The 12,357-nt window shown below is 35.8% G+C and overlaps 1 protein-coding gene across 3 annotated transcripts in view; it reads left to right on the top strand.

The window, feature by feature from the left end:
- GTF3C3 (general transcription factor IIIC subunit 3) overlaps positions 1-12,111 on the top strand; it is a 44,410-nt gene extending 32,299 nt beyond the window's left edge. For 2 of the 3 annotated variants that reach the window (XM_027590518.2, XM_027590519.2), the window contains 5 exons: positions 1,220-1,457; positions 2,057-2,247; positions 4,236-4,360; positions 7,514-7,666; positions 10,682-12,111. In XM_027590518.2, coding sequence (XP_027446319.1) covers positions 1,220-1,457; positions 2,057-2,247; positions 4,236-4,360; positions 7,514-7,666; positions 10,682-10,804 — 830 coding nt within the window. In that variant the 3' untranslated portion in view covers positions 10,805-12,111. Of the gene's footprint in view, positions 1-1,219; positions 1,458-2,056; positions 2,248-4,235; positions 4,361-7,513; positions 7,667-10,681 lie in introns of those variants that run through there. The other variant, XM_027590520.2, reaches the window with a different exon arrangement.
- Positions 12,112-12,357: the final 246 nt, after the last annotated feature.

The following is a 12,357-nucleotide window of genomic DNA, read 5'->3' as shown; positions in this document are numbered from 1 at the left end:
TTCTGTATATGTGACCCTACCTGGTTTTTTTCTTTCACTATTTTCTCATTTCAGGTCCATTGTTGGTTTTTCTTAGGCTCATAAGGTTTTTTTTGTTAGTTCATTTCCCCATGGTGGGGATCACATTACACTGGTGTGTACCAGGATAGGATATAGGGCCTCTTTATGTTACATGCATGTTTATATTCTGATTTTTTCACTCAGCATTTTCTCACAGATGTTTTCTCATGTTGCTCTCTTCACTTCATAGCTGTTATCATTAAGGAATGTGTAATATTCCATTGGATAGCAGTTCCATACTTTAATTATTCCCTTATTTTTTGATATATGGTTGCTTCTGATAATTTTCTCTTATAGATAATACTATAGTGAGCATCTTCATGCTTATATATCCATATATATATTTTTTTTAAGATTTTGTTTATTTGACAGAGAGCGAGAGATCACAAGTAGGCAGACAGGTAGGCAGGGAGAGGGAGCAGCAGGCTCCCTGTCGAGTAAGGAGCCCGACGCGGGACCCGATCCTAGGACACTGGGATCATGACCTGAGCCGAAGGCAGACGCCTGCCTAACCAACTGAGCCACCCAGGCGCCCCTATATCCATATTTTTGACTACTTGTGTAGGATAGAGTCTCAGAATTCTGGGTCAAAGACTAAAAATTTTTGTGGCTTTCGATATTTCTCAAGAATTATAAATTTATAAAAAGGGGGCTTCTTACAGACAAATAAGGCAAGATTTTTAAGGAAGGAAATATTGAGGCAGAGGAAAGAAAATTAAGATTATAAAAAGATCAAGAACAATCTGAATCTCAAAGTATGAATTTCAAGTCCTTTGTTAAACATTTGAATGCTTTGTATGGGTAGAATCCTGTATCTGACCTCAGTTATGGAACACACACTTGTTCTGCCCTAGAGGACCATATATCCTAGCTAGCACTGAGAGATACAAATGAGGTAGCTGGACTTTGTAGAGGACAAATCCAAAGTAAGAATTACCTGGGATTGCAGATTGTTAGGCAGAGCAGAAAGGGTGGTGTTGAAGTAGTGTAAATAAGCAACTATCCACTTGTCATATTGTCAGAAGAGTGTTGGCAAGAATTCAGGCCCATAGGATTGTGATTATTAAATTTAACCTTAAAATTGATCATATGAATTTTTCTAATACTGCTATTTCTGAAAATATAGTGTCCTAACTGATTGTCACTGGCATCATTTTAGCAATATTTGCTGTACTCACGAGTGTCTTGACAAAAGATGACTGGTGGAACCTTCTGTTGAAGGCCATATACTGCTTGTGTGACCTATCCCGATTTCAGGAGGCTGAGTTACTTGTGGATTCTTCATTGGAATATTATTCATTTTATGATGACAAGCAAAAACGGAAAGAACTAGAATACTTTGGTCTTTCTGCTGCAATACTGGACAAAAATTTCAGAAAGGCATACAACTATATCAGGTAATTTTCTAATAGCTTATTTTAGAGTCTTTGAAAGAGTATGTGTATTCACTTTGACTTAGTCTCTTATGCTCAAGAATTAATAAGTTTTTGTTTTAACTCTCTTGTTGCTTACTCGTTAATTCAGTTCATTGGTGATTCTCAGTGGCATCCCCTCTCATATATTCAACCTTTTGTGCCTTAATCTTCCCATTTATAAAATGGATATCATCATACTACCACCTGGTAGGATTATTGTGAGAGTTAAGTGAATTATTATATATAAGGCCTTTTAACAATGTCTGGCACACATTATTATTAGCTATTATTCACTGTTCATTGTACTGCAGCTGTAGGGTTGGGGAGAAACGGTGAAATTTAAACTATTTGATTTTTTGTTGTTTAAAAGTTTGTTGAGAAGAACAAGCAAGATATAGAAATACTAACTTAAGCAAGCATTTTCTGGGAAAAATCTTTGTGTAAATATTTCTGCTTAAATACCCTGGGACAATCTGCTTTTTCTTGGAAGATGTTGCTGCACTGAAGGATTTCATTCTTAGAAATCAGAAGTTTTTCTTTTTACATGATTTTTTATCCTCACCCTCTTTCTGCAATTTTAGGGTAATGGTAATGGAAAATGTCAATAAACCTCAGCTCTGGAACATTTTCAATCAGGTTACCATGCACTCCCAAGAAGTACGACATCATCGCTTCTGTCTTCGCCTAATGCTGAAAAACCCAGATAATCATGCCCTGTGTGTCTTAAATGGACACAATGCATTTGTATCTGGTAGTTTTAAGCATGCACTTGGTAAGTGTCCTGGACATGACTTTGTCAGGTGTGGATGGAGTGGTGGTTAACAGCTAGGCCTCTGGAGCGGAACTACCTGTGTTTAAATAGCTTAAATATCCTCATGACAAGGTATTCTACCTCTCCCTGCCTCAGTTTCTTTATCTCTGAAATGGAGGTAATAATTGGACCTACCTTATAAATTATTGTGAAAATTAAACGAGTTAATATAAAGTATTTTTTAAAATGTTTGGCACATGTAATAAGTAGCTATTAGCAACAATGATAATTAATATTTTCCTTATGAAGCTTTGGTTTCAAAAGTCTGGAGTAAGTTATAATTCATTTTAAAAGTCTACAATTCTCCCTGCTGAGGCTTGATTTTTTTTTTTTTTAATTTTGAAGATTTTTATTTATTAGAGAGAGCACACAAGCGGGGAGCAGCCGGCAGAGGGAGAGGGAGAGACAGGCTCCCTGCTGAGCAGGGAACCCTATGCGGGGCTTGATCAGGGTCGAAGGCAGATGCTTAACCGACTGAGCCATGGCCCCCGACTCTCTTTGAGAGAGGGAGCATGCATGAGCCGGGGGAGGGGCAGAGAGAAAGCAAGAGAGAATCTTAAGCAGGCTCCACACCCAGCATGGAGCCCAACACAGGGCTCTATCTCACAGCCCTGAGATCATCACCTGAGCCAAAATCAAGAACCAGAAGCTTAACCAACCGAGGTGCCCAGGCGCCCTGGCTTGCTTTTAAAATAATTTTCATTAATTGTGGATGCTTTGCCGCCTGATTTTAATTTGTTGTACAAAAAAAGGATTTAAGATTTGCTGATAGTTTGTTCCTCTAGGAGACAGGTCTTTATGTCAAGATTGATTTACATGGTGCTTGCTAATTCTAATTAAACTCAGGGAAAATTAATCACTTGAAATTTTCTGTATAATGAATCAGAAGCAAACACGTAGAAAAATATCTGGCTAAATGTTTAAACTTAAAATGAGCATGCGTTTCTTGGTGCCTAAAAGCTAGTGTTGCCAGGTTCACTTCTGGATAAACTGGGATGTTGGCTATTTAAATACTTTCAGTGTTTCTTCATGTATGGCTGGTATTTTTATAATTGTTCAGCCAGTAACCTTGAACATCAGATGTTGAAACTGTCCTCCACTGTGTGTGCTTTTTGGAATTGTTTAATATTAAGAAATATAAAATAGAGATTTATATTGTCTTAAATTTAGGACCTTTTATAGAGGTAAAAATAGAAAGTCCAAATGGCAGTCTACCATCTGTGCTGCTAAAGAGATTCTGTGGTGCAGTTTCTTCTGATATAGAAGCTGGAAAGAATGGAAGCTTTTATCTATATATGATAAATTATAGATCATCCCTTTATAAGAAAAATTTACTTAAAAATTTTTTTAAATTCCCCTATCTCATATGGTTAAGCTTTTGTTTGACATGAAATAATTGCATATATAGAATACATGGAAACAAGGAACACATCTTTTTCTCAGGAAAAACAAAATAGTGCTACACTTGGGAAACAACACCCATAATCTAAAAAACAAAACTATTTTTCTTTTTCTCACCTCCATGATCCATCGTATTTGAATTTATAAGACAGATCAATTAATTTTACAAAAGAATTTGCCAAAAGACACATTCCCTTGTTTCTTTTAAAATAGATTTAAGATCATAAAATAGATTTATGATCACAATTGATAAATTGTTTTAGAAATATTATTCTACATAGAAGTGTCTAGCTGTGCCTAAAAGAAAGTTACTTTTAGTTGCTCATATTTAATCTTTGTAGTCAGGATACATTTATAGGTAAATCCTCCTAATTTTGCTATATTTTATACATTGATTTAAAATTCAAATTAATGTGTATCTGGTTGATATTTTAGAAAGCACACCTTGCATATGTTAAAAATCAGTACTGCTTAGCCATAAAATATATTTGAAGAAATAAGGAACCATGCTTATGTCACACCATCTGACATCACTGTTCTTTTTTCAGGACAATATGTGCAAGCCTTTCGCACCCATCCCCATGAACCTCTCTATAGCCTCTGTATAGGCCTAACGTTTATTCACATGGCATCTCAGAAGTATGTATTAAGGAGACATGCTCTTACTGTGCAGGTAATTCATTTGGATTTCTCATTACTTAGTTTTATGTTCTTTTAAAATGAATATACTTAATGCTTTTATTGTCCTGCTTCAAAAGTAATACCTGCTTAGTATACATGGTGAGAGTTCCCAGCACCTATGCTGTGTTCAGCACTCAGGGACTCAACATCTAGTGGTGTTCCTGGCTAAGGCTTGTGCAGCCATGTAGAAAGGGGACACAGCCAGATCATACAGAAAGAAGACACAGCAGAATCTGGAGGCATCCTTATACTCTAGAGCCCTTGAGGCCTCCAGCCTTCTAGGTCCTGAAGATTGATTTATTGTAAATCCATTAAAAATATATATATATACATACAATAATGTATGAATATGTGACTATGTGACTGTTTCCTTATATCATCACCAACAAATTGCTCTTTTAAAGAGAGCAATTTGGTTTTACTTTTTTAAAGATTTTATTTATTTGACAGAGAGAGACACAGCGAGAGAGAGAGAGCACAAGTAGGGGGAGTGGGAGAAGGAGAAGCAGGCTCCCCACTGAGCAGGGAGCCCGATGTGGGGCTTGATCCCAGGACCCTGGGACTATGACCCGAGCCAAAGGTAAGACGCTTAATGACTGAGCCACCCAGACGCCCCAAAGCTTTCTTGGTTCTTACAGCAATTTGAAATTAGCATTTTTATTTTCTTGTTTACTTTTTTATATAGCTTGTGTTCTCTAATATGAATATAAACTCCGGGGATTCCTGTGTGGCTCAGTTAGTTTAGCATCTGACTCTTGATTTCAGCTCAGGTCATGATCTTGGACAAGTGGACTAGAGCCTGCTTAGGTTTCTCTCTCTCCCTCTGCCCTTCCCGGCCCCACCCCCATGACGAAGTGCACGTTCTCTCTCTCTCTCTCAAAAAAAAAAAAGTATAAATTCCAAGAGATCAGGGAGTCTCTTTTGTTCACCGCTGTATCTTTAAAACTTTTGTGTTGTTTTTATGTTGATATGTTTGATTTGATGCATTTTAAAGACATGTTTTTTTAAGTAGTTATGGAAGGAAAGAAAATGTTGGCTTGAATGGAGTAGGAGGATTGAGTAAAAGATTTTTTGTTTTGTTTTTTAAAGTAAAATGGTTAAAAGAAAGCCTAAATTCAAATGATGATAATTGTTAAAGCTGGGTATTGGGGTTCATTATAATGTTCTCTTTACTTTTGTATATTTGAAAATTTTCATAATAAAAAGTAAAAAAAAAAACAAATTTTCCTTTTCTTGGGTATTTATTTGTGAAATTTATCTACTTCTTGCTCTGTGCTTTTTTTCCTCTCTTAATGGATACTTTTGCTATATTAAGTAATATAAGATTGCTTATTATAAATTAAACAAATACGTAATGAACACGCACTATGCTGGGAACTGGGCATATAGCACGGAGTATACAGGCAGAATTCCTTGCCTTCATGAAACTTACATTCTGGTAAATACTGACAGGAAATTTTTATGGACTGACTCATTATTAAATAGTTAAAATACGTAGTTTTTTGGCCTGGTAAGGAAAAAATTTATATACTTCAAAGTAATTTAGAAGCTAAATTTCAAATCACTTTTAGAGTAAACAGCAGATTTTAATTGGTTGAGATAGAGATCAAACAGCAGGAGATGAGTATATGGAAGTTTGTTGTCCTAATCTCTGTACTTTTGTGTGTGTGAAACATTTTCCATTAAAGTTTCTAAAAACAAGTTTTATTATAAATACCATGATTCTTAAATTGTTTTAATTTCTCATGAATCTGTTTCTTCATACTACATGACCAGTTTGTTTCCCTTTGGATTACTTAAAAGCAAACTAATTTCATATGTTTTATTGTCTTTCCTACCTTTATATTATATCATGAAAGTAAAATCCTTTATGATTTCTTCTATCTGTATTTAGTATCTTATAGGCAGTGTATACTTGGGCCCTTTAGTGAATAATGTGATAAAAATGTTTGAAATGTAACATACTTAATGTAAAAAGAACTCTTGTTTCTATTTCATTAAAAATTTTTTGTGATATTTTTGTAGTTTTTATATTTGATGATTCGTAGTACCTAAGAGATAAAGTGACTTGCAAGTTTCTTTGGATTGCAATAGTTCATCTGGGTTTACTTACTATTCTTCCTCAGATTTTTGCACTTTGTCATTTTAAAATTTGGTATTTCTCTGAGACTGATAGTTTGTCTGCTTTACTTAACAGAGAACCATAATTTTCAGTGGAATAGAGGTCATATTCCTATGTAGGTTCTTTTATTATGCAGAAAATATGATTTGTTTAGTGAACATAATTATTTTTATCCCTAAAATGCTTTAATTCTAAAGAATTCATTAATTTTTATTATTTATTTATTTATGAAGAAAAATTTGTGACCATTTATTAGAAAGCAGATCACCCAGGGAATAGTTGCATTTTATATTCTCTATTCACAGATAATATATTTATTTAATTACTTAACATAGGACACTTGCATCTCTGCAGTATGTAACTTTCTGTGGCTGGTAACTTGAAGCTGCATTAAAGGGGGAAATTGATACAGGAGGAGGTAAAGAAGCAAGTTGCTTTTGGACACCGTGACACACATGGAGCCTGCATTATTATAGCTGTGCTCTGAAATAACCAGTTTTTCCATAAAGTCTTTGAGTCAGAAGCTTTCGGGGAAAAAAAAAGTTTTTTGGGTTAAGAAGGTATTAAGGTCCTGAGAGATAACCATTTACCCAGAAAGCATCTTCTCCCTGAGAAGAAACCTTTCTAAAATTATTGTAAGGGCTCAGATTTTATATTTTGCTCAGGGTTTTAGACATCTTGAATCAAAAAGTTTATTGGCCTCTAACGTCACAAAAGCCAACTTGGAACCTTCAAAAAAAAAAATCCTGTGTTCTTACAGATTATGGATCTTTGACAGTTGTGACATTTGGCTTTGTTTTCTGTGAATATTTTTGTCCTTAGCTTAAAAAAAATCTTTTATATCTTCAGAAGAGCTCTTGACTACACTGTGATATGGCACTACACTACAGACACATGTTCTTTTAGGATGGGACTGTCTCTTTTTTAAATTGTATTCTGTACAGGATATACCTGGCACATATATTGGTTCAAATACATACTTGTCAAATGATTATAATACTGAATTGTTTATCTTTTTGGTAGGGATTTTCCTTTCTTAATCGATACCTCAGTATACGTGGACCTTGCCAGGAGTCATTCTACAATTTGGGCCGTGGCCTTCACCAACTGGGGCTGATTCATCTTGCAATCCACTATTATCAGAAGGCCCTGGAACTCCCTCCACTTGTGGTAGAGGTATTGTATGATTTACTTTTTCTTTTTTTAAAAAAAGATTTTATTTATTTATTAGAGAGAGCTCGCGAGCAGGGATAGGGACAAAGGGAGAGGGAGGGAGAGAATCTCAAGCAGACTTCATGCTGAGCACGGAGTCTGATGTGAAGCTTGATCTCATGACCCTGAGATCAATGACCTGGGCCAAAATCAAGAGTCAGTGCTTAACCAACTGAGCCACCCAGGCGTCCCTGTATGATTTACTTTAAAAACTGATGAGTCACTTCATTTCATCTATAGATAAGTGCAGTTAGCTCATGTTGTAGCCCAGACAGTGAAATAAATTATGTATTAGAATGTATTTTTTCTTTATTGAATGCATTTATGTAATTGTGTTAAGCAACAAGTAGATCTTTGTCATTCTGGCCTTGTGACCTGATCAGCAACCATGTGGACATACACAACTTATGGTTATGACCATTTCTTTCTTTTTTTTTTTTTTTAAAGATTTATTTATTTTGAGAGAGTGAGAATGAGAGAGAGAGAGTACATGAGAGGGGGGAGGGTTAGAGGGAGAAGCAGGCTCCTTGCTGAGCAGAGAGCCTGATGCGGGACTTGATCCCGGGACTCCAGGATCATGGCCTGAGCCGAAGGCAGTCGCTTAACCGACTGAGCCACCCAGGCGCCCGGTTATGAACATTTCAGTTACCTTAAGGTAGCCCCCCTGGTTTACAGGGATGAGCTGGTAGACACAAAGCCTGAGTATTGAGTAATATAGCCATTGTTCATTTTCAAGTTCAAGTGTAATGAACGTATTTCTTTAAAAAGATGAAAGACCAGTATAAATGTAGTTTTGTTTAAGATAATGTAATACAGGGTAAAGTGTTGCTAGTACTATGATAATCTATGTTTAAAGTCTCATTCTTGGCTAACAGACACATGAAAAAATGTTCAACATCATTAGCCATCAGGGAAATTCAAATCAAAACCACATTGAGATACCACCTTACACCAGTTAGAATGGCAAAAATTAACAAGGTAGGAAACAACAAATGTTGGAGACAATGTGGAGAAAGGGGAACCCTCTTACACTGTTGGTGGGAATGTAAGTTGGTGCAGCCACTTTGGAAAATAGTATGGAGATTCCTCAAAAAGTTAAAAATAGAGCTACCCTATGACCCAGCAATTGCACTCCTGGGTATTTACCCCAAAGACACAGATGTAGTGAAAAGAAGGTCCATATGCACCCCAATGTTCATAGCAGTAATGTCCACAATAGCCAAACTGGAAGGAGCCGAGATGCCCTTCAACAGATGAATGGATAAAGCAGATATGATCCATATATACAATGGAATATTACTCAGCCATCAGAAAGGATGGATACCCACCATTTACATCAACATGGATGGAACTGGAGGGGATTATGCTAAGTGAAATAAGTCCAGCAGAGAAAGTCAATTATCATATGGTTTCACTTATCTGTGGAACATAAGGAAGAGCATGGAGGACATTAGGTGTTGGGGTTAATGTAAAGCATGAAATCAGCCATAATACCTGGCTTGCTAAAATGTAACAGAGCCTGCTGGAGGCGAGGGAAGGTTTTGGAGAAGGGTGTAGGCCTTTGGAATGCTGAGGCCTGCGTGACCACTCTGCCGCTGGAATGCCGTGGGGATGCTGGCCATTCCCGGCAATTAGGAGAAGAAAGGGAAAAATGAAAGGGAAATCAGAGGGGGAGATGAACCATGAGAGACTATGGACTCCAGGAAACAAACTGAGTGTTTCAGAGGGGAGGGGGGTGGGGGGATGGGCTAGCCCGGTGATGGGTATTAAGGAGGGCATGTATTGCAAGGAGCACTGTATGGTGACTAACATAATATAATAAAAAATTAAAAAATAAAGTCTCATTCTTATTTTAAATTTCTGGAGAAAAATATTGTTTTCATTGTTAATTTTTTTAAGTTGCACTCATAATTCTTATATGCCCTCACAACTGTTTTGTATTACTCTTGTTCAATGTTAGTCATTAAACAAATGAATACGTACTTTTACAGTTAGGCTGATGAAATATATACACTTTTGCATTCTTTATTTCATAAATACCTTTAGGTATTGGGGTGCCTGGGTGGCTCAGTCGTTAAGCGTCTGCCTTCGGCTTGGGTCATGGTCCGAGGGTCCTGGGATCAAGCCCCACAGGGGGCTCCCTGCTTGGCGGGAAGCCTGCTTCTCCCTCTCCCACTCCCCTGCTTGTGTTCCCTCTCTCGCTGTGTCTCTCTCTGGCAAATAAATAAAAATCTTTAAAAAAAAAAAATACCTGTAGGTATTGCTCCTTAAGCTTTATAGGTATCATTTTTCATTGTTGCAGATATTTTTATAGTTGACTCCAAAATTTTTAACTGGGGAAGATTTAGAAACATAGATCTAACCTACTCTATTGAGTTCATTACTTTGCTGTTTAAGTAGGAAAAGGGTGTAATAACACCCCTGGGGTAATATTATTATTAAATTGGTGTATGTCTTTTTACACCTTTCTGCTATATAGTATAGGTATTTTTTTCCCATCTGGTCATTTGTGGTATAATTTTTCTTTTTTAGATGCATAAGTTTTACGTTTTTCTAATGAAATCGTATCTATTGACCTTTTCCTTTATAGTTTCTACTTTTGCTATTATACTTGGAAGGGCCTTTCCTACCCAAGATTATATTATTCAACTATGATTTTTTTCTTTTATGGTTTCATTTTCTTAATCTTAAATTCTTCATCTGGATTTTATTCTGCTATTGCTTCTGGGTGAGACTTTTTTCTTTAACTTATTGGTTAGACATTTTAAATTATTTAATGATATAGTTATTACAGTGATTAACTGAATCAGCATTACCTAATAAAATTTAGATCCAAGGTATATGCCTAGTTTTATACTTTTTTTAGTATCATGAATTTTAATATTTGAATACTTATACTTATGAAACTATTATTTGCCATAAGATTGTCCTGGTTGTCAGTTTGAAATATAAAACTCATTCATGTATTTTTCCTCCTAGGGTATAGAAGTTGACCAGTTAGACTTGCGAAGAGATATTGCCTACAACTTGTCTCTCATTTATCAGAGCAGTGGGAATATTGGAATGGCTCAAAAGCTTTTGTATACCTATTGCTGTATATAAAGTACCTCAACTGAGAAAGAAGCATTGGTGCTGTGTGTGTGGACCAGTATTTTCTGTCTAAGGGCTTACTTAGTATTAACCCCAAACCGGAAATGACAATTTCAGAATTATCTGTGTATTTAATTTTTAATATGTGATAATCTTTTGATATGCAAAATTATCATTCCTATAAGAATTTGTATATTCTTCTGTCATTTTCTTTTAGTATTTTTTAGTAAAATTGTCCCCAAAGGTGAAATGGAGAATGTTAGCCTTTAAGCCAGCTTGGGGTTAAATATGCTAATTTTTTACTCATACCATTTATTCATCTGTGCATTCAGTACTAAACACCTGTGTACCAGGCCCTGTGATGGGTGCTTGAAATACAGTAGTAGGGCAGAAGTGACCTCTCAATACAGTTCTTTTTTTTTTTTTTCAATATGGTTCTTTAAATACACAACTTGAGTATATATTAATTTGAAAGAGATGTTTCTGCATTTTCTACCTACATTATCATGTTGAGTCATCCACTTATTTGTGCTTTGTTGTTATTGCACAGGCAGTTTCACAACTATATAGAAAGGAAAGACCAAACCAATTGGGACGCTTTCTCATAGCAACACAATTATGTAATTCGCTTGGCTCCTAAGAAAATTATTTGAAATGGTTATGTGGCAGGAAGACACCTAATTGAGTTAATCTTTTACTTTTCACCTGCATGTATCTTCGTTGTACAGATTGAGACCTGGGAGGCTGGCATAATTCAAAACATCCTGTTCTGAGGCAGATAAAAAAAATGCATTACCAATGTTGGTGGCTTTCTGACAAAAAAAATAGAAAAGAGAGGACCACATTCAATAATGTGACCTAGTTTGCATTTCAAGATCAATAGGAATGTAGGAAGACTAGGGAATTATATGTATGGAATAAAGTATTGCTGTAATAAACTACAAAAAGTAGATTAAAATTTTTTTATTAAATATGGTATGTTCTTGAATCTAAGATAATACTTGTAAGATATACTATTGGTTTACTAACAGCTTTCGAGAGTTTCTTTTTAGGGGAAAAATGGTGTAATAAGTGTGCGTGTGGATTATAAGACCCAGTCTAATTGTGGGAGGGAAACAAGTAAGAGACTTAGGATCAAAGAAATACAATGAGGGCTTTTTAGGAATTCTTAACTGCTCTTTATCCTGCATACATAACTTTGTAGTTGAAAAGCAAAATTCATATGTAATAAGTAAATGTATCATGCAGTCTGCATGTGTGTATTTAAATGTGTATATAATTTAAATTCTATTTTTATAATTAAAGTTAATTGTTTCACATGCTTATATATTTTATTTCATGCCATTTGCAGGTAATGATAAAGCTAACTGATAGTGTTTAAGTTAGATTTATATCTTTGAATCCTATGGAATTGAGTATTTTATGTTCTGAGTTTTTCTTTTGAGTTAAACTCACTGGGCTATTGGGGCGCCTGGGTGGCTCAGTCGGTTGGGCGTCTGCCTTCGGCTCAGGTCATGATCCCAGGGTCCTGGGATTGAGCCCCACATCAGGCTCCCTGTTGAGCG

The sequence above is a fragment of the Zalophus californianus genome, chromosome 3 (genome assembly GCF_009762305.2).
Source record: "Zalophus californianus isolate mZalCal1 chromosome 3, mZalCal1.pri.v2, whole genome shotgun sequence".
NCBI lineage: Eukaryota > Metazoa > Chordata > Mammalia > Carnivora > Otariidae > Zalophus > Zalophus californianus.
Note: the sequence above shows the minus strand (reverse complement) of the source record. Positions and strands in the feature narration are given on the sequence as shown.